Genomic DNA, 23,602 nt, shown 5'->3' with positions numbered 1-23,602 from the left:
TCTTTGGTTGAATGTTAACTTTTCTGTTTGCAGCGTGATTACAAATTATGAGCAAAGCAAGATCAATGTGTGAAACACTTGTCATTATTTAAAATCGAGATATTCTAAGTAATGTTTTCCCCAAATCGATAACAATACTGATAATTACAACACTGCACAATGATCAATTGAGTACTGTCAATATTGGTCCTTTAACCAAGTAAAGTGTTATGAAAATATATTTCAGAGAATATATATATATATAATAATAATAATAATAATAATAATAAAAATAATAATAATAATAAAGATAATAATAAGGATGGCTTCTTATATAGCGCACATGTCCGTCACGTTGTGACGCTCCTGGCGCTGCCCCGATTATTACCCTGGCTTTAGCAAGGCAGCCACTGCGGCGCTTTTGCATTTCAAGGAATTAATTCCTGCCAGGTTCCCATTTTCATAACCTGGGTTGAGTGTGGCAAATGTAGATCGATGTCAGTCTTTCAAAAGCATGTAGTCCTGTGGTAGTAAATGTATATAGCATATAGGCCTACATGTACAACAACATACTAAAATAACTCCTTATGATACAATGTGCTCTACACCGCGGATTCCCAATTATCCGATCCTTCCTGTATATCTCCAGGAATTTGATGATAACCTGTACCGGTCGTGGCCTTCGAGGTGTCTTCAGGGATATCATCAAGGTCAGTCTGTGTTGCAGCTACGTCCGGAATAGCTTCGGCTATATCAAGCTGATTGCCGCTTTCGAATCGTTTACACTTGGTGATCAACGCCATTGCTATGGCCGACAACCAATAGAAAGAACCACTCACGTAAAACGGAACTGCATAAGAACCTGTGGCATCAGACAATTGTCCTGTAATTGTAAGAGAAAAAGGGGCAAGAACATAATCATACTATACTTCGCTAAGAGGATGCTTATCTATTTTAGTACTACTCTCTAAATTGTTTTTGTTTTGTTGTGGGTGTATTCTTTACCAGTTGTTCCAGTCATGTTAAATATGGATCCACCCTTTACACTTAAGCATGCTAATTTTCCTTACGAAACTGTGAAATTGGCAATCATGTTACCAATTGGAACACGACGTCATTAGTTAGTGCTGATGTCTGGTTGGTTCGGTTGGGATAAATCACCAAGTGGGCTGTAGGAAACTTGCTCCTGAGACAGGTGCTCCGTGTCAAGTTCCTTATACAAACAAAATGCCTATCTTCAATCCTGGACCCAACCCTCTACACAACCCCAACCCTGACCCTGACCCTATACCTTTGACGGAATAAAGCCATGATCAATTATTGTCGCAGGAGTAAATGTCGGACCACCTCACCTGGGGAGTGTTTCACAAAGAATAAGATCGACCTTAAGTTGGACTTAACTATGGCAGGCTGTCCATGCCACAAGTTCTTCTAACCATTCCTGGCATTGGTTTCTCAAGGGACGTACGAATTGTGGTCACATATCTAGATAATTTACCTTTTTTGATAGTTCATTATTGAAGTAATTTTTTAAATCTAAATATCATAATTGAGAGACCGATGGTGACAACAACGAGTGGTATGAAATGTCTGCTATACAGTTAAGTCCAACTTGAAGTCGACCTTAGTCTTTGTGAAACACACCCCAGGAGCATGATACGTACCCATTAACTGTGTGCCAAGAATATTTCCTACTCCTCCTACTGTTATAAGCAGTCCTATGGCACTGGAAACAATGCTAATCGCAACGTACTTTCTACAGACTAGCATCGTCATGGGTATCATGATTCCGGCACCGATACCGTAGACGACTATCAACGCAAACTGTCCCGCAGTCGAGGTGACCAGTGGGTTGAACAATGGTTGGATCCCCGCTATGAACAGCGATAAAATGTACAGGTTGGTGGTGCTGATCCATTTAAGATCAAGAAGAAACCCGTGGAAAACTCTCGCAAGAAGACTGGTGATTCCGTATACCGACATCACTAGACTGGCCGTGGTCTTTGAGAGGCCAAGGTCCACAACCAGCTTCGGTGCTGTATAGATTAGCACAGATATGTGGCTGGCGAAAGATAGGATTGACACCAGACATAAGGTAATGAAAAAAGGATTCTTCACCAGATGAGAGATGGCAAAGGTCTCGTCGATATTTCGTAAGATCCTTTTGCACAATGACTCGGCCCTTGACAAGTCATTGGCATCCGAGACCTGATGACTGGCTGTTAACGGCTTTGATCTGTATGCAATCATGATCGTCTGCTCCATGTTAGTCCGTCGTAAGATCACTCCAAGGGCAATGAAATTTGCATTGATAGCAGACTGAATCATCAATGCACCTTTCCATCCATACTCCGAGCAAAGTGTCTCTAGCAAGGGAGACATCACAAAGAAACCAGCTCCCATACCAGCATATGTTATCCCATTAGCAAATCCAAGCCGTTTCTTGAAATAAAAACGTATCACGATTGCACTGGGAAAGTATGCGGCGCCGTAAAACACACCTATATAAAAAAATCCAAGAACAAAGATCAAATTATTAAGGCTTATATTGTCTTTATCTCAGACGTGATATACAATAAAGAGGGAAGAATTCATTCAAATTTGTACGTTCAGTAAACATTTTTTTTAAACTGACCCCCAAAACGACAATTTTTCTCTCAATATTAACTTCTTTTTAGAGAGAAATACGGATACTCAACAAATTCGCTCCTGAATAGACTTATACAAAAAATTGATTAATTTTTCGGGACCTTAATTGTTCTCGTTGTTTTGGGAAGTTTATTTGATGATCATGACTTAACTTGCCTTCTCCTCCTACTGGGACTGTGGCATCTCGTCTACATGTCTCTTCGTCCCGTGACCAATAGCGATATTCCAATACCACCCCAATTAGCGGTTTGTCGCTATAGGCGTTCGCATTGTCCCTACGCTCCACCGTGAAGGTGAAAGAAAGGAGTGTTATCACGCCGCTTTCCTTTGACCCCATGCTCCAAGCCGCCGAAAAAGTTATGCGCTAATCTGCAACTGTTGACAAGGTGGTGAGATATTAAAAGAGCGCATGAAAATTCAGGATTTAAAATTCCTACATCAGAAAATAGTATCCCGGCAACTGTTCGCTGTCCCTCTAAATGATTACCTCTCAATTGTTGATTGTGTGACGAGTAGAACAAGCGAACACAAATTTGTGTAATTTCATCATTTTTTCAACTGCAAAAATACGAAAAACACGCGAAAACACGCATTAGCAAACTTAAAGTTATTGAACATTGTAACTCATGAATTAAATAATGGGACAATAAAACAAGCACGAATTAGCGCATTATCTTAAAATATTGAGTTTTTGTCAGGATCTAACTTTTCTTATACCAACTCTGGCACACAAATTATAGGAAGGGCGGAGTACTATTTTTTTTTTTTAAATCGTTTGATGCCAATACATTATAAAGTTTATAATTTACACTGACATTTTCCCGGTAATTTAATATGTTGTAATAAATTTGAAACCGGTGCCTGGTCTCCGAAATTCCCCGCAGTGGAAGCGCAGCTCGGAGCATGGAACTTCAAAGCCAAGTGGAGTGTTATACATCCTAATGTTACGCTTTAGAACTCACGGATGCGTTTGAATAAATTACAAGAGTTTGTAATTTGTAGATTATTTACCTGCGAGTGTGCTATAAATGTGGAGATGCCAGAGTTGTGTTGAGAATGAAGCAAAGAAAGTAGAAATCATACCAATAACACCACCAATTATCATCACAAGACGGCATCCAAAGCGTTGACATAACGCCCCTACGAGGAAACCTGCGAGGGAAATAGAATTGTGTATTCATAGTACAAAATACGATAATGGCAATTCATCTTTGGGAAAGAGTGTGTGATTGTGATGCCCTCTTGTAAATCATTCACTACCAGGCATTCCGCTATTTGATTCTTACATCTTACGAGGTAATACCAAGGTTCTATCTCTTAATTCCTACATCCTTCAGATCTTACGATCTATTGGGTCTGTATCCAATTCTTCTGATCAAAACTAAACCTAATTCTAACCCTAAATGTAACCCCTAACCTAAATCCTAAAATTCAAACACACTAACCCTAAACACAAAGGGTCATATTTAGTGTTGGTTTAGCCACAGACTACGAATACACTGTTCAACCATGGACCTATTACGGATGGACATTCAACGTGATTCTTTCTTTGATCCAATGATAGTCGCCGTCTTCTGATTATGTGCATCTTAATGAGAACATTCAGCTGTTTAAACAATAACGACTGCGTAAGCAATTTCGGTCATTGACAAAGGAGCAGTTTCCCCCTCTTGGGTTTTGTTTGGATGGTGTGCTCTGTAAGAGTGTGTCTTAAATAAAAGTATCCCCAATGGGGAGCAGCAAAGTTGAAAAGCAGACGATTTTGGTGATATGAAATGTATTATTACTGATTCGCAAACTTTTGCACACACCTATGACCTTACAAAACAATTAGAAGGCCATGCTCTGTATCAGCCCTGTGCGTTGTAACTCTGGAATATTATGAGGAAATAGGGGAATTTTAAATCACAACCCCAAAATCCAAAAATAACCTCTATCTGGTAATATTAATATGTTTTTCAAAATGAGATACATGTACAGTACACGGAACATCAATTTCCGTTTATAAGCCAGGACTGCACATCTATTTTTCCATGATTTAGGCGAGTTATTATCTTCTGCGCATGTAGATTACCATGTGTAAAATCACTATCTTGATTCTGTCCCGGCTTTTTGGCGGTGACCATCATGAGATCAAAGTGAAGGAATATGTACGGAATGTTATTGAGACGACATTGATGGAGACAATCACAATGAATTCGTTAAGAAAACGATGAATGTCCATCCGTAATAGGTCCATGGTTCAACAGAGTCTCAGACAACTTTGATTCTAATCGGCCATTTTCGTGTTGTTAGCTAGGAAAAGCGGCACCACCATAATGTGTGTCCTACCTAGCAACAATTAATGTATGCAGTACGCATTCTGACTATTGAAATACAGTTATTCATAGCAGATGAATGCAATATTTTGTAATATGGCACTTAACAAAGATTTGTGCATTTCATTTTATTTGAAACCCCGTTTCCCGCCACGATATGCAGTCCATATTTCATTCCACACCCCCCCCCCCCTTTCCCCACTTCACTCAATTTATTCTTTCTTCGTCAATTTATTGTGTGCCTTACGATGTTTCCAGATTCTGTTGTTTCTGTTTGCCACTATCATTCTTTTGTTTGTTTTATAAAGTTGAGTTCTGGTCATGCGATTGCATTGTGAAAGAAACGGCGTGGAAGCGATCGGAAAAGGGTGATCATAGAGCGACATAAGGATTGGTGTATACGGCGAGATTTTTGAATCATCAAAATGATATGATATTTGACCCAGTCTTAGTAAAAATCGAATGCACTGTACACAGAAATATGTATATGGGACTTCACAAACATGTGGCACAATAATGTGGTCCATATTTTTAAGATGATACATATGATATGTTTAGTATGAAGGCATTTAAATGGCCATGCTTTTCAGGAACAACTTTTCTCAGATGAAAATGAAAAAGCTCACAGCTTATTTGTTATCTCTCCCCAGAGTTTAACCTTCTCTTTAAGCTTTCTTAGCTGTTTTTATCTGAGATTCCACAACTTACAAGCTCTGCATTTTAGCGAACCTCTCCATCTCTACAGACTATAGATCAAGTTTAATTCGTTTTTATACTCTTTTTTTCATCATTTGTGCATAGCCTAGTATTTATTGTGATATTTGCATTAATGTGTTTTGTTGGAAATGCATATATATACAAAAATGAAATGAGAATGAATGAATGAATTGAAATGAAGGTTTTATCTCTTGCGCATGATAGATTCTGAAATGACCATCGTTACGTGTTTGAGGTTCTCCTAGTTCTAATCAAAATCTTGCTTCCCAATGTTGATCTTGTAAGACTTGTATCAATCAATAGTGATTTCCTTTGTTAAAATATAATATTTGCTCAACAAGCGAGCTGGTACTTTGACCTTCTTCGATTAATATATACAGTGCGTACCAAAAAGGTGTACCCAACTTTCGTAGCTTCTAATTGAAAAGTCATAACCAATTTGTCTTTGGAATTGATTTCATGACGAAGACAAACCTTTGTGTGTGTGTCCAATGCTACCCTCTTCATACTATTTCTGCCACTGGTGACTGAGCACCGGGATCGTTAAAAAGTGTTGTCAAAATCGCCTTTTTCCAAGTTTGGGCTTATGGAACCGATGTGGGTCAGGTCATATGCATGTGCTTCTTTGGTCTTAAATTTTGTTCAATGTTAAATTATGCCTCCTGCTTCATCGTTTATAATGGTGAAATGTATCTAGGCTTTGACAGAACGTTGTTTCAATCAACAGCATAACCTTTACTTATTTTAGACAGTCTACTAACTTCTTGTTTTATAATATCTAAGTTTTTTCTTCTCACTTGTCTACTGCGCCATTTTACACGCGTCAGGAGCAGAAGGTGTTTATCTCGAATAACGAATGAAAACTCAGAATCCAAATGCAAGAAAGACCCCGGGGGATACTCAGATTTGGTTTGGACGGGGTTGTTCCGCTCAAGCTTTGAAACCCCTATTCAATATTAAGGTTCATTTTGGGGCTTTTTCTCGGAAAAAAGAACAATTTTTTTACAATGTTAGGTTTTTTTCTCGGGTGTTTGCCATGCAATACCATGCTATGCAAACACCTGACAATTTTGAAAAAACGAACCCATTTTAAATGGTATTTTTGTTAAAAGTGGGACCCAAGTTCAGGGATTTTTTTGTGAAAAAGTGACCCATTATTGTTGAAGGTTGATGAAAAAATTGCTTGATTTTTGTATAAAATGTTACTTACTATATTCCTTCTACTGTACTTAACCTCTGACATGCAAAAAATCCTGAAAATTCTCAAACCGCGAAGATATCTATGGTTTTCCTTGAAGGCGTCGATGTACGACACTCTCTAACAGTGATTGATAGTAAATTCTCCCAACCATTTTTGAATTTTCCCAACCGTATTTCCATGAAAAAAGACATAAAACAGGCTATAAAAAATCTGTCAACACTTAAATGTCTGGAATGGAATGTAGAGCCATTTTATTGCTTTGTGAGATTTCCATTCACCTAAAATGTAATTAAATTGTAGTAAAACAGTTGGGAGAATTAAGGAATCGATCAGATCAGTTTTTCCCAATTTGTACCATGAATAATGATCCGTTTGCACTCAATTTTTCAGATTACCTTTAATTGTACATCTAGCATTGAAGTCATTACCTTAGCACCACTATCTCTCATCTGAACAATGTTACAAAGTCCATTTAATATGTGAGTACCGCCCCCCCCCCCCCCCGGGAAAGGACACATATGATGATAAATATCAAAGAAATTGACAGCGGACTTTCATGTAAAAAGATAACATCCCAAATAAAATTTATTGATTTGGTATCACGACATGAGAACGTGACATTAAACAAGGGATGCTAATGAAGTCAAGATTGTAATCATCATAACGAAAAGAATATCATAAATTTTGCTTGTGATAAGCATTTTCGTGAGTATGAAGTGCCCATAAAGGTCAATATAAATAATTAAATGAGCAATTGTTTCGGAATGCGATAACACACACACAATGGTTTGTGACCCACATTCATTGCTTCAGCCAAAACTTGGTACAGGTGGACCAATTGGAATGGAACAATTGCAGACGACCCCGCACATTGGAGTCACCAATCAAGAAGAGTCCAGCTAGCTAGGTTGGCTGATATGTGTGATGCCTGGCTGGAATGCTCCCCAGGGAGTGGAGATTGTGCACACATTGTGTGCGGGTAAGCACTGAATCTAATGACCGGGGTAATAATATATTTGTAAAGCGCTTAGAGACATTTGTATTAAGCGCTATATCAAAATTAAATATTATTATTATTATTTATTACACGTCATTAACAGCTTTGAAAGAGGTCACAAACAATTACACTTTGATCATTCATCGCTTTGCCTCAATATTATTTAAAAAGGAAAACAAATCAGAACTGAATAAATCTTGGGATTCGAACCCACACTCAAACGTACACTGTCCTTACCGATTGAGCAAACGATGGGGTGTTGAAATGGGTTTGCATGATTATTATAACCCTATCACTAACCCTAACGGTAAGAATGTGAGCATGCACAGGTTTAGCTAGCTAGCTAGACTCTTCTTATTTGCGGCTCAAATGTGCGGGCACTGCGGAGTATTCTGCAGTTAAGCCGAGGAGGATTTTGACAATACTTTCTGAAAAGCCTGCTGTTAAGTCATCCTTGATAAGTTGGCAGCACAATAATGACAATATAGGGTATTGGATTTTCTTTACAATAAAATATGATTCAAGGTCACAAAGGTTATAACTATTAAGCTACCACAGTTGTGTACCTTTTTGTATACGCACTGTACATATATATATTTATATTATACAGGTGTATATATATATATTTAAGGTATTTGGCCTGATTAACACGAAAGTTTGCAAGACCGCCATCCAAGATGCAATTTCAATTTATGTTTTTGTTCCCCAATAAACATCGCAACTTATGTGTGGAAATCGGTTATGGACCTTGAAATACTATAATATAATATCTAATTCCAAAAGCCAAACTTCGATTTATTACTAAAATGATAGAAAGCTAGTGCAAGTCAAATACATTCTCATTGGCGATATCCATTTGTTCATAGCGTGGTGAGTTGGATCTGAAAGAAGCGTTTATGTAAATTCACTAAGATCTTGCTTGAAGTACATGATCACATCTTTAAATAGATAAGTTTCAGTTTTACATGAATATATTAATACTCATTGAGGAAAGAGGACTAATAATAATTACCAATGGCAGGTAAACCCAAGGTAAGTTCAGTGGCAATGAAAGATAAAGACCCTGCTCCAACTCCAAAATATTCCTGCCATTCAACCAAGTATATCCCAACTAAAGGGACAGCTCCAGCATAGAGTAGCTGATTTGTGAAAGTTGCAAGAAGAACACACCAGGCCCAGCCTCCATCCACCGAGTCGGACTTGTTCGTCATTGTTTTATCATAAGTAACGACACTTATAGAGATGCTTCAAACTCTCCACGATGAAGTAAAGCTTACAAGTAACATGCATGCTCCCGAAGATAAGAGGTGGGTATTAGTAGCGTATAGTACTGCGTCAAGCTTGTCCATTCTATCTCAGTAAGACGTTGCATCATTTTACTCACTGTCAGTTCTCTGCTGCGACTACTGAGTTTCAACTCGAGAATATGACATATAATATATATATATATATATGAATATATGTGCAATCATGTGAATCGCGCAGCGTCGTGAAAAACATGCTACACCATCCTACGGGTACAATGCCCACGTACAGGCTATTTACGCTACGTGCATTGATGGCAGAACCGCGGAGTGGACATCCAATGCTACATGTACATGAAGTACTTTATCACATGTACCTTCTGGCTAGCAGCGAGATGTGGGCCGAAAGGGCACGGCTGACACAAACATTGAGGGGAAAGGCCAAATATATTCTTTCGCGATTCTCCTGTGTGTGACCTAGACATGCGTGATGTTGTTGCCTAGATAAATAGCCAAAGAGTAAATATCGTGGTAAAGAAAATTAAGGCTATAGTCTTTATCAAGACGTTTAATTTGTTTTCTTCTTTCCATTCGTTGGTTTGTTACGATGAATAGAATAATCATGATATAGTTCTTTATAATATTAATAATAAACTTTGTCCCAGTTCCAGTACAGGAACAAAATCTGCATCACCACCAAGTTAGCATAATGCAAGGGCGGCGGAGCGTCTTCCAAAATAGAGGAGGGGGTGGGGGTATTAGGTGTTCAAACACTGCCCTCCCCCCCCCCCCCCCTGGCAAAAAAGGGGTGTTTTTTTAATATTTTTTACTTTTTTTATAGAAGACACAGTTTATCTGTGTTTCAGGTGTTTATAGTAGGAGACCAACTTGTAGGTCCCGTGACCAATCTCTGTGAACAAAGGTTTGAAAGTGTTTTTGTGTTCCCTGATGAATACCGAACAATTTTGACTTGGGCTGCCCCATTGAAAATCCCAGACATTTTCGTGAGGGGTCAACAAAGGTCAAACAGGGGTAGAAATCCAAATATATTCCAATCATGTCGATATGCATATCCAATTACTCGTCTGGCCATGATAATTCCAAAAATGTATAGTTTGTTATACCTCCGACCTTAAATGAGGGCGCTATGGTAAAAAACGTTGAAAGGTCAACACACTTTTGACTGGTGGTCAAATTCACCAACACGGTTAGCCTTATCAAATTTCATATCATGAGCAACAGTGTACAATAAATCTTACGAAAGTGTACAAGAGATTTATAAATGGAGATTTCTTGGCCTGATGTATAAATGCCTTTAGCATGATGTTATGCCTTTAGCATGATGTAATGCCTTTAAATGTGACGTACCAAACTACCAGGTAGAGTTGTACATGTATCATGCCCCAGACTTAATTGGAAAGACTTTTTAAATGTAACATATATAATAGGGTAAAATTGTTACTCATTTATTAAAAAATATGTGCATAATGTACTAAAATATAGTTTTATTTTAATTATTAATTTTATTTACTGGTATGCGAAACCTTCACACCAGAACAGCACCAACTTATGGGTAGTTTACATTTACTTCGGGCACCGTGCGATAATTGGTCTACGATTTTTTTGCGCATCGTAGGAGGGTACGGGCTACGATGTTTGTGTTAACATTATCTACAAGCATCGTGCCATTTCTTATAAATTTTGAAATTTTGAAATTTTGAAAAAAAGGACCCATTTTAAAGGGTATTTTTGTTAAAAATAGGACCCATATTTAGGGATATTTTGTGAAAAGTTTACTCATTAGGGAGGCCATCTCCGTATGTCTGAATTATGTGAGTATCCCCCCCACCCCCCCCCCCCGTATCGCACTGAGCGGTGAATGCTTACGAACGTTGCGAATTTAGATTCGCCAACTTTTCTGACGAATGTTTGCAAAAATCAGGATTCGCCTTTGCGACATTTAGCGATGTTTAGCGACAATTACCAACATTTGAGGGAATGTTTGCGAAACTGTTTGCGAAAGGCAGTTGGCAACTATTAGCAACTGTAAACACATGTTAGCGGCAGTTTTGCGAAGATTACCACCGATTTGTCAATCCTGTGCCAATATTTGTGAATTTTTTAGACTTTTTGCCAACTCCTGGTACTCAATGGGTCAATTGTATATTGGTGCCATATGGTCACGTTGTCGCTAGCATTTGCGAATCAAAATGGACTTCAGCAACACCAACTTACAACCATTTACAAAGGCTTACGACTGCTTTGCAAACGCTTGCAACTCTTTGCGGACAAATAAATTCTCAAAGAAATAGTGAACATGTTCAGAATTTCTTTGCGACAAGAAAAACTGTTTAGGACAATGAAAAGGGTTGGCGATCGCTCTTGCAATCATTAGGGACTTTTAGATTTGCACAACGACAACGTGGATTGCTACGATCGACGTCCTTTTAATACACTGCCTTGAATGGACGTCACATGTATCAGTCCACGCAAATCTAAAAGTCCCTAATTACGAAACTTTTGCAACCTTTAACAAACCCTGGTGAAACCCAAATTCGCTACGTTCGCAAGCACTCGTCGTTCAGTAAGATACCCCCTTTTGATACTCAAATAATAATATAAATTGGACACTATGACGTAAAGACATCAAAATCTGTTTTTCAATTAACCCTATTAAATTGCCTCATAAAATATAAACGTTACTAAGATCGTGCCTCAATATCTGATTGGAACTATTTCTGCTGCAAAAGTGTCACACGTTACGCGATGTAAGTGGGTTTCGTTTTTCTTTTACTATTTTATCTATACCCAATTATATGATGTACGTGATCATCGTCTTACTCTTAATATTATATGTATTCACCTATAACTAATTGTAACCGATATAGGTTAGATCGACAAAATCCTGTTGGTCCTGTTAATACACTTGTTAAAAGTGACCTCTATTAAACGCCCGGCAAAAGCGCAGGGGCGTACGCAGGATTTTTTTCAAGGGGGGGGGGGGGGTTTAAAATCTGGCCCAAAATATTTTGGGGTAAGCGGACACTTTTTGTTTGTTTTTGTAGTCCAAAAAAAAATCGCTACGACTCAGCCAACCGAAAAGTCGCTGGGGGGGGGGGGGGGAGGTCACTTTACGTTAGCTTTGGCATAATTTTTTTTTTTTTTTGTTTGTTTTATAATTAAAAAAAAACAAAAAAACAAAAATAAAAACAAAGGGGGGGGTTTTAGTTTTTTTGGGGGGTTTACACACATAAAAATACCAAAGGGGGGGGTTGAACCCCCAACCCCCCCCCCCCCCCCCTGCGTACGCCCCTGCACAAGCGGCTGTGTATTTCGAGCTATTGCCGTTGTTGTTGGCATGTGTCTTTGAAATAAAAAGGGGGCTCTTTTACAAACACTGCCATATCTAAGTCCAACGGAACTTTTGCAACCTTTAATGAACCCTGGCGAAACCCAAATTCGCTACTACGTTCGCAAGCACTCGCCGTTCAGTGAGATACCCCCTTACTCAAATCATCATATGAATTGGACACTATGGCGTAAAGACATAAAAATCTGTTTTTCAATTAACCCTATTCAATTGCCTCATAAAATATAAACGTTACTAAGATCGTGCCTCAATATCTGATTGGAACTATTTCTGCTGCAAAAGTGTCACACGTTACGCGATGTAAGTGGGTTTCGTTTTTCTTTTACAATTTTATCTATACCCAATTATATGATGTACGTGATCATCGTCTTACTCTTAATATTATATGTATTCACCTATAACTAATTGTAACCGATATAGGTTAGATCGACAAAATCCTGTTGGTCCTGTTAATACACTTGTTAAAAGTGACCTCTATTAAACGCCCGGCAAAAGCGCAGGGGCGTACGCAGGATTTTTTTCAAGGGGGGGGGGGGGGGGGTTTAAAATCTGGCCCAAAATATTTTGGGGTAAGCGGACACTTTTTTTTGTTTTTGGTAGTCCAACAAAAAAATCGCTACGACTCAGCCAACCGAAAAGTCGCTGGGGGGGGGGGGGGGGGGAGGTCACTTTACGTTAGCTTCGGCATAATTTTTTTTTTGTTTTGTTTTGTTTTATAATTAAAAAAAAAAAAAAAAAAAAAAAATAAAAACAAAGGGGGGGGGTTTAGTTTTTTGGGGGGTTTACACACATAAAAATACCAAAGGGGGGGGGGTTGAACCCCCAAACCCCCCCCCCCCCCCATGCGTACGCCCCTGCACAAGCGGCTATGTATTTCGAGCTATTGCCGTTGTTGTTGGCATGTGTCTTTGAAATAAAAAGGGGGCTCGTTTACAAACACTGCCATATCTAAGTCCAACGAAACTTTTGCAACCTTTTATGAACCCTGGCGAAACCCAAATTCGCTACGTTCGCAAGCACTCGCCGTTCAGTGAGATACCCCCCTTACTCAAATCATCATATGAATTGGACACTATGGCGTAAAGACATAAAAATCTGTTTTTCAATTAACCCTTTTCAATTGCCTCATAAAATATAAACGTTACTAAGATCGTGCCTCAATATCTGATTGGAACTATTTCTGCTGCAAAAGTGTCACACGTTACGCGATGTAAGTGGGTTTCGTTTTTCTTTTACTATTTTATCTATACCCAATTATATGATGTACGTGATTATCGTCTTACTCTTGATATTATATGCATTCACCTATAACTAATCGTAACCGATATAGGTTTATACACTTGTTAAAAGTGACCTCTATTAAACGCCCGGCACAAGCGGCTGTGTATTTCGAGCTATTGCCGTGGTTGTTGGCATGTGTCTTTGAAATAAAAAGGGGGCTCTTTTACAAACACCGCGAATTTTAATCGTTTGAGCAGGCTGGACTGGACCTCGCGATTTTAAGTTCTCGCGATATTCTGCCGATATTTTACAGACTGATTCAATCCCGAGATTCAATTCACGTCAATTAAAGAAACAAATTTCGAAACAGTTTTTTTTTCAAGGATAAAATCATCAGGCTTATTTCGAATGGCAAGAGTTTATATTGCTTTTCCATAAGTCATATAGGCGTACATCGCAGTCAACATGCCCATCTCGGTAATTATGTTATCTTCTTGTCAAAACAGGGGGGTGTTTCACAAAGATTAACATCGACTTTAAGTAGGACGTAACTATGGCAGGATGTTCATGCCACTGTTTGCTCTCACCAGTAACTGGAATTGGTCTCTCAAAGGACGTACAAATTGGCTGAGCGTGAGAGCACAGTGGCATGAACGGCCTGCCATATCTAAGTCCAACTTAAAGTCAATCTAAGTCTTTGTGAAACACCCCCCCCCCCCTGTTTGTATCTAATTTTGTATTGCTGATGGTTAGGAACAGTGGTGTATCGAGAATATGGTATAGCCGATGTCGCAGCCCTTTCCCCCCTCCCACTCCGTAACGCCCGCCAAAAAAATTCCATAGCTACTACGACATGATGGGTATCGAATATACATAAGGTAACTAGGTAAACGTTTCGAGGAATGGAGAGTGGGTATTTTAGGTGCAGGTTCACATAATGAACCGATACTTAATGAAAGAAAGAAATTGTAAGTTTATTCTGATTGGGATAAGAAAAACATTTCTGAAATGTAAGCCTATCAAAATACAGCAGATATTGGTATCAAACTGTTTGATTAACTCCCAGCGTCAATCCGCTTAGCAAGTAACTTAAACATTTTCACCAGATTGATTTCTCAATTTACCCCCACCTTTTAAATATAGCCTAGATTCATTTTCCCCTCTTCTGTTTAACTTGCATTGAATTTTTTTTCTTTACATTTACTTTTTATAAATATTATGTATTTCTTATTGCTTAATTTTGTGTTTTAATCTGTTTAATCATCTATATTTTAATGTACCATGTGCGGACATGTTGAAAAACAGCTATGCTAAGCTGAAAGCATGTTATTTTCACCACCGTATTTAAATAAATAAACAAACAAGCAAAGAGTTATTATTGTACTCCAAAATTGTACTACTCAATCAAACCAGGGGTAACTGTTCATCGAATAATGAATTAATGATTGATTTCATGTTATAGAAAGATACAATCTATGGTTACATCCATTACTGCAGCAAGACTGGATATACAATATATTGTCACGATTATTAATGTATTATGATTATTAATGTATTTATTATGATTATTAATTTATTCATAAAGATTATAGTAAGGAAATAATTTTTTATTATAACATGCAAAAGTATATATATATAAAACAAATCTGACAGTAAAGAAATTTATGAAAAAGTGGTTACTTTTTGCAAAGTATTTCTGATTGTTCATTTCTTCTACATTATTTTGCCAAAATAAATCTGTGATATTTTAAAAAAATAACTGCAGTTTGTATTTGATATCCATAAATGTATGTTCTTATCATATTTTGAATGGCCAGAAATATCATTTTGAAAATTTGCATGTATATATCTCTTCTTGTATACATATGTGAACGATATTATTTAATGAAGGAACCCTGTGGAAGGGAAAAAAGAAGAAAAACTTATTGTCAAGATTGACTGTAGGTATTTCAATGATACAGGCCCCATGACCATCTTTCAAAATTGAAAAGGTGTTGTATTCAAATTAAAGATATTATGTCCCTTTTGCAGCTAACATCATATTTTGTAGAAATTCGCAGGAATTATGAATACGTCATGTATTCAAGTTCAAGTTCAAGTCCAAATTTATTGATCATGCACACAAGAACATGTTTGTCCTATCTGTGAAATTTAAAAATTAGCGGTGTCCTAGTATTCGCATGATGCAAGGCGAACCGTTTATCCTCTAGACTTATGCTATGGTCACATTACCCAAAAGTAGCCTGCTCGGCGGACGAGCGGCGAGTTTTTAGCAAATTTTGCTCGGCCACCGAGCGGCGGCCGGCCAGGCACCGCTTGTTTTTAAGGCATCGCTCGGTCGCTGCTGAAGTTTTAGCGCGGAGTTAAAATTCGGGCGGCGCCTGCTCACTTTCACTCGCCGCCCACACTACGCTCGGTGACCGGGCAGTCGCCGCCCGGGCGCCGACCTAATCGAGCGTTCACCGTCGATCGATTTAGGTCAAAAATCGAAGCCAGTAGGTCAAAGGCTGTCGAGCAGTCGCCGCCCGGTCGCCGCTCGGTCGCCACATGAAGATCAGTCGGTCACTGGGCGGTGAGTCCAAAATCGGTCGGCAGCCTTTGACCTAGCGGCTTCGATTTTTTTACCTAAATCGCTCGGCGGCGAACGCTCGATTACTTCGGTGCCCGGGCGGCGAACGGCCGGGCACCGAGCGTATTTTTGGAGCCCCGCCTATCACTGGTCGGCCGTCGTGCAATATCTTTAAAATCAGCGGGTGGCCGGTGGGAGACTGCTCGGGAATCGGTGGGTCACCGGTGGGTCACTTCCGGGACACCGCGCGGAAAGGCTCCGCGATTTCGCCCAGTTTTGACCTAAAATCGACCAGCGACCGACGGGAAATCGACACGGCACCGCCCAGGCACCGCTGGGGCTCTACAGCCTGCTCGACTTCTCCAAAAATCGCTAGGCGATGCCTAAATTCCAGCTGCGACCGAGCAGGCTACTAATCGGTCGGTCGCCGCTCTGATTTGTGACCGTAGCCTTACCGTCAGACACTAAAAATAAGTACAACAAACACATGTTATTTGATGATTGCAAATGATCAAGCTTCATGAAAACTTCAAAAAACAAAAAACAGAATTGAAATCGGTCAAAGCGTTGTGATTTTATACCATTTTTTTTATATCGCAAAATTACCGAAAAACCTGCCAGAAATTATCAAATTGGCAAAAATGGCAAAATTCGACAAAGTTGAAAACTCAATTTATCACTTTCTTGGACACAAATAATAAATTAAATTATCACACACTAAAATATCATCTTTGTGGTAAAAAATACAAAAAAGGAAAACTCATAGATCTATTACCGTTTTGAAAACAGAAGCAAAAAAAAATAAGTAATTTTTGCCATTTTTGCAAATCTGCAGATATGAAAAAGTTGTGAAAATAACTAAGTTCGTCTAATTAATATGCGCATATGTAATCAAATCAAAACCGAAGATGATACATCAATGAAACCTATGTATATCAGACAGGTATGAAAATATATTTGCTTTGAAGAAAAAAGAAATTATGAATATTCATCAAATATGCAAATTAGGTCATTTCAGCTAATTATATACATAGGAAAGTCAAACTGTTCATTTTGTTGGCATTTTTCTAAATCATATATTTATAGATCATATTTACACCAAATATTAACATTAAATTCTAAATATTTTTGCAATGCCAATAAAATATGGCGATGGAAATTACTTGGATCACCGTTACAGCTATTTCCTCATATTTTTCACAAACTATTTAGAATAACCGAACAAATAATAATTTGCAGACCTTCAGCTACATCACAATATAGTTTTTTTTTTTTAAATGTCAGCTTTGAGGATTTATGACGATTTTCCGAGAAACCATTCAATTCAACAGGCCATAACATTCCAAAGGGACTGAATTTTAGAGAAAAACATAGTTTGGTGACTCCAATACATTTGTGGCTACCTTGAGTGTAAATAACAAACTTATTCATTGAGTGAAACACATTAGAATATTGCATTTTGGTAGGGGAGTTTTATACATTGAAGTGCATTTTCACCACGCAGAATAACAGTCAATGGGCGATCAGCGGGCCATGTCACACATGGCTGAAAAGACAATATTCTAATTAATAATTTAACATATTTCCCACATGCCCATAACAATGAAACTACACAGAATTGTAGTTAAAGGTATGCTTGAAAGATATGTGAAATAAAATTTTTAAAATATTGTTCAGTTTTTTAAAAATAAATTTACGAAAATTGCTATTTCTACCAACTGACTGCTGTTGTGTGTGTGTTTGTGCATGGCACAGGCAGTGTGATCACCCTATTAGTAGTCATTAAAATTGATTATTGTCGGCTGATGACCTATGCTAGCAACCAAATAACTTCAGTTCATATTTTTAACTGCCAATACCATTGATTGATTTATTCTTTGTTGTTTTTTGTGTGTTGTTACTAGATTCTAATCAGCCTTTGGATAGCCCAATTCCTCCTATCAGTAAAGGGTGAGTTTTTATGCCTTTGCAATATGCAGGTGATGTCGGGATTTATTAGTGTTGGATTGGTTGATTAGTTGTACCCCAGCCGGCTGTTCTTTTGTCTGCCTCTTCGCTATGTTCCAAATGTGGCAGAAGAGAGATTATAATTTGGAGTAATTCAACAAGGATTATTAATGCTCACTCACATGAAAGCGATGCAATTTAGTGGCGTATGGAGATAGAAGGGGGGCGTCAGCAGCCTGCCAACAGATTGCAGTTTATTTGAATATTATTATTAGGCGGACAGAAGCTTTTTTAGTAAAATCAAAGCATCTTTGGATGGATAAAAATGTTATAAATTATTAGTAATTATACTTGGATGTTTTCTGAAAGGATAGTAATCCTATTCTGGCTGCGACTTTTGCAACCAAACATAATACATGTATGTGTGTATCTCCAAAAGGAGCAATTAAAGAACTACTTAAGACTTGTAGAATTGAAATGGTTGCGGGCGCTCTTCTTTCAAAAGCATGTTACCTGTTTGATTTTTTATTGTACGCTGTGATTTCCACAATGAGATAACTTGGGGCAGATCATTTTTTACTATTATTATGGCATCGAGAAATTATGGAATTCTCATTGTCAACAAAGCAGTTGAAAGTACAATGACTTTTGAAGAAAAAAAAACGATTATTTTTAATATAGCAAACAATTAAATAATGTGATCGTAGAAGACATGTGTGTATGAACTTACTCATGATCATTGGTTTTCCTGGTGTTTCTTATGCAGGGATCCATGGTCATTGTCCTGAATCGAATCCCTGCCCTTTTTCTTTACACTTCGATGGCATGGCTGTGAAGGGTGTGGTCTTTGACAGAAAATCAACTGAGACATCAGATGATCCTAAGATACTTATTTGCAATTCACCAGATGCGGGTAAGTAAACATGACAGAATCACCCTGACAGTCGTAAAAGCAATAAAATGTAGTGTCTAGTTTATATTCACTTCCGAAGTATAAATCAATACATATTACCCTAAAATCTCCTCATTCAAAAGAGATATCTACATACGCGTCAATAATAACTATACGTATAGGTGCCGTGGTCTAGTTGATACGTCCCCGGACAGATTCGAGGCTCGGGTCCCCCCGCAGCGATTATATGGCAATACAGTAATCTACATTGCGACTATCCACCTAGGTGTAGTACATGGTAGGAATTTATTCCTCGATTGCTTTCAGTGTTCTTGTTTGATTTACATTCGGAGAAATCAAACAAAATTACTAGAATAATTTTGTTTAAAGTGTGTGTGTGTGTGTGTGTGCACGTTTGTGTGTGTGTTAACTTACTTATTTAGTTAATTTTTCTTGAGTTGAGAATGATAGCAGACATCCACTGAGTGAGTAGTGTGTGTGTGTGTGTTTGAGTGAGGTAGGGGGAGCTGGGAGTACCAGTAAAATCACCTTCATTTTTAGTTTTTTTTAATACAATAAAGTGAATAGTATGTACAATTGATTTATAAATAATGTTTATATACTTAAAGTTTTCTTTCAATTCTTAACGCTCAGTTATGTATACTGCAAATTAATTTTTGTTTGATTATGTTTATGTATGAGCAATCAATATTAAAAACGTTTATATTTTATTAAATCGTATGTTTGTATTACACATTAGGAGGAATAAAACAAACTTACTATAACAAATATAAATGAATAAATAAATACAACAAAAATGTACATGTGGGTGTGTGTGTGTGTGTATGTGTTTGTGTGTTCGTGTCACTTTGTTTTCGAAAACATTTCAGTCAGTCCATTAATCAGTATACCTATGATACATAGGCCCATCCAAAACGGTATGATAGTTTACATGCTTCTTTCTTATGCCTCATGTTTAGAATACTTTTGTTCACCTAACCCATGTCGCAATGGAGGCACATGCATGGGTTCTCCTGGTCATACGCCAGCCTACAAATGTCAGTGTGATCTGGGATACGATGGCACAGATTGTGGTAAGTACCAGGATGAGTTACTTCTGTTCAACGACACAAACAGCGTCAAAACACGACATTCAAGCAGCCATAGAATATTGCTTCTTAAATATAGTATTGATATATTGAGTACACCCATCAGAAAGGTAATGGCATATTGAACATACATTTTCTCATTTCAATTTCTGTTTTTATTGGTTTGTTTGTTTGTGCTCCTCGCAGATGTTTCTGTACAACTTCTTATCGTCAACCCCGATAAGACCGGACTTTGGGTTGCAAATATGAGTGACCTTGTATTCTCGAGTTTCATAGAGCTCGGGGGCTCCGCCAGGATCAGAAATGTGTATTTTGATGACGGGGTTGACGCACTCTATTGGGAAAATCTTGCGACTCCTGACTGGAGTATCTTTCTGAGATTTATGACTTTCGACATTTTGATGGTTAAGTTGGGAATGCCAAAAAGAACACTCCTCTCCAATAAACATGAAGGTAGGGTTTATTTACTAAAAGTCTTATCTCCCAGTGACAAAGTTCACACTGACATTTTGAGAAATTCATTTGTAAACAGCCCAGAAATTAAGATGTGCCAATAAACCGACAGCCCACGATATCGTTCTTCGAATGTCAACATTTTCGATCTGTAGTCCTCAAGAAGTATTTACATCTAGAATGTATTCATATCCTAAATATGTGCGTGTCCTTCATATTCGATTTGGACATTACTGAAATCTTACTGCAGATCCTAGAAAGTCAAACAAATATTTAAGGTAAGAAAATAACCGTACACTCCCTATTAAAAAGATTTTTTTAATTTGTACTTAACATCATTACCAATTTTAATTCGAAACCCTATGAGCATATTCAAAGTGAAATTGGTTTAAACCTTTATTTTCTTTAAATTTAATCCATTAAACATAATATATTTAAGTTATCTACGAAACTTATAAAAACGTATTGGTTAAATCCTCGGTAACATATTTGCCTACGTTGACCTCTCATTTTATGCCCTTTATACATGGTCATGATGTATCAGCTTTATATCCTTGTCTCACCATGGACGTGAAGAAGCAGGAGCTTTACTGGGCAAAATTTTTAACGGGATATAGGCGTCGAACCGTAGGAGAAGAAGAAGCTTTGTACGGGACTGTTTCCGATTTAGGCGAGATACCTGGAATCGTGAATCCCAGTCGGTGTGTCATTGATCAGCAGCGGAGGTAACCTTTCCCAATAAAGATAATAATAAAGAAATAGATAATAAATACATTTCAAACTTCATGGGTTTAGTAATGTAAACGATCCAACGTCTTTAAGTCGACCGAGTAAAGTACGTGTGTCGACGATTATACAGTGCGTCCCAGAAAAAAACGAAACCGAGAACTATCGATGTTTTATCATAACTTAATCACAATTATAATTAATAAATGACACATATTTGTAACGCTTAGATACTCCTCGTTCATTTGATGCTACTCATATGCTGCTTATATTACGCATGAGTGATTAAAATCCATTTTAAGAAAGGGTACCAAAAAGTCATTAGACGAACGGTATCTGAATTTCAAAGAGAAAATCACATTTCTAGGAATTTCATTTTCTGCCCTTTCATATGACATCTCAATCAGGATAAATGAGCTAGGAATCACTAAGTTCTGTTTGTTTAAAGTAATGTTTGCATTCCCATAATTTTATTAAACGAATTCGTTTTCACTGGCTGTTCCCGTAGCAACAAAATAGAATTGACAAAAGACCTATGTCCGCTTCGTTGACAATTAGCCATATATGAAGTCTTTCGTCTATGGCTGATCATCAACGAAAAGGAAATGTAGATAAGACCCGCATAAATCCAAGAAACTACGCATGATTTCGGCCTTGCATCCCACCATTGGTTAACACGTGAAAAGGGGTGTTTTTTAATTTGATTGATTTTCAATTTTACGGTATGAAAGTATTAATTTTAAATCACGCAAAAAGTGACTCGTATTAAATTTCAAGAGTAATTCAAGGTATAATTGATGATCAAGAATTTAAATAGACTCCCATAATTCCCAGGGGCTTTGCACGCGCTTTATATTGAGGACGAGCGATGAACCCAGGCAAAAGATCTTTATTGTATCGAGACAATTTACGCGAATTTACTTTCGGAGTAAGTTGGGTTTGTCAATATTGTAAAAAAAAAAAAAAAATTTCTGGCGTCATGTGGAGTATAGAAGAGGTTTTGTCAAAAATAATGCTTTAGACTGATTATTATACCATACGGTTTAAGATTTTACATGAACTTGAATACTTTGAAAAGAATAGATGTTCCAAATATTTTTTTTTACACAGATATTTCTATGCTATCGGGTACCTCAAAGGCAACAACAACCTGGCGATTACTCGATTTCATCTAGACAGTTGGCATTCCGAAATTATCTCCTCAGATGTAAATTCTACTACAATTTATGGATTGACAATAGATGAAAAAGGTGAATAGTAACTAAGAAGAGGAGGGTTAGGCCTGAGGACACGCCTATTTACCTGTCAATTTAATAATTTCCAATCATTGAATTTGGGAGCTAAGAATGAAAAATTTCCAATTCTACTTTTAGTATTTAGCCGAAGTGTTTCCCGCCCCGCCCACCTCCTTTTTTGGCCGCCGCCTCTTTTTTTTTTTTTTTTTTTTTTAAATATTCACTATTCAGAAGAAAGAAAAGCAAAGCAAAAGGCCCCCCCCCCCCAAAAAAAAAAAAAAAAAAAAAAATCCGAAAAAAAATCAGTAAACTAAACATAGCTCAATGTATGTGAATAAAGTCCGGTTGTGATGAGAAACACGTTATTTTTGTTATTTGGTCTTATATTAGCTTGATTAGGCTAAGACGCTGCCCCGAAGAGTTTTACTAAATCAAGCCTCTAAGAAATGACCTATTTACAGTATTTTAAACATTTTTGCATGGTTCAATGACTATTGTATAATCAATATAATCAATATAATGTGTTTCCCGTCCCCGCCCACCTCCTTTTTTGCCGCCGCCTCTTTTTTTTTTTTTTTCTTTTTTTTTTTACTATTTACTATTCAGAAGGAAGAAAAGCAAAGCAAAAATAATAATAATAATATTTAATTTTAATATAGCGCTAAATACAAATGTCTCTAAGCGCTTTACAAATATACTATTACCCCGGTCATTGGATTCAGTGCTTGCCCGCACACACTGTGTGCACAATCTCCACTCCCTGGGGAGCATTCCAGCCGGGCGTTACTTGACGCTCACAAGCTGTTGGATCAACAATGACGGCCGCATCCTATCGGGTACCCATTTGACACCTGGGTGGAGAGTAGCAAGTGCAGGTTAATATCTCGCCAAAAGATATTGGTGCCATGTCGGGATTCGAACCCTCGACTTTCGCATCTCCAGTCAAGCGCCTTAAACCACTCGACCACGACACTC

The 23,602-nt window shown here is 37.8% G+C and overlaps 1 protein-coding gene across 1 annotated transcript; it reads right to left on the bottom strand.

Moving 5' to 3' along the window:
• Positions 1–438: 438 nt before the first annotated feature.
• LOC100889513 (monocarboxylate transporter 13) lies at positions 439–9,278 on the bottom strand. Its single transcript, XM_003728276.3, has 4 exons — positions 8,874–9,278; positions 3,640–3,780; positions 1,644–2,480; positions 439–862 (listed from the first exon to the last, which is right to left on the bottom strand). The coding sequence occupies exons 1-4, from the start codon at positions 9,070–9,072 to the stop codon at positions 582–584; spliced, it is 1,458 nt and encodes a 485-aa protein (XP_003728324.1). The 5' UTR covers positions 9,073–9,278; the 3' UTR covers positions 439–581.
• Between the last annotated feature and the right edge of the window lie 14,324 nt (positions 9,279–23,602).

Source organism: Strongylocentrotus purpuratus, unplaced genomic scaffold (assembly GCF_000002235.5).
Source record: "Strongylocentrotus purpuratus isolate Spur 01 unplaced genomic scaffold, Spur_5.0 spur5_scaffold_10, whole genome shotgun sequence".
Lineage (NCBI taxonomy): Eukaryota > Metazoa > Echinodermata > Echinoidea > Camarodonta > Strongylocentrotidae > Strongylocentrotus > Strongylocentrotus purpuratus.
Note: the sequence above shows the minus strand (reverse complement) of the source record. Positions and strands in the feature narration are given on the sequence as shown.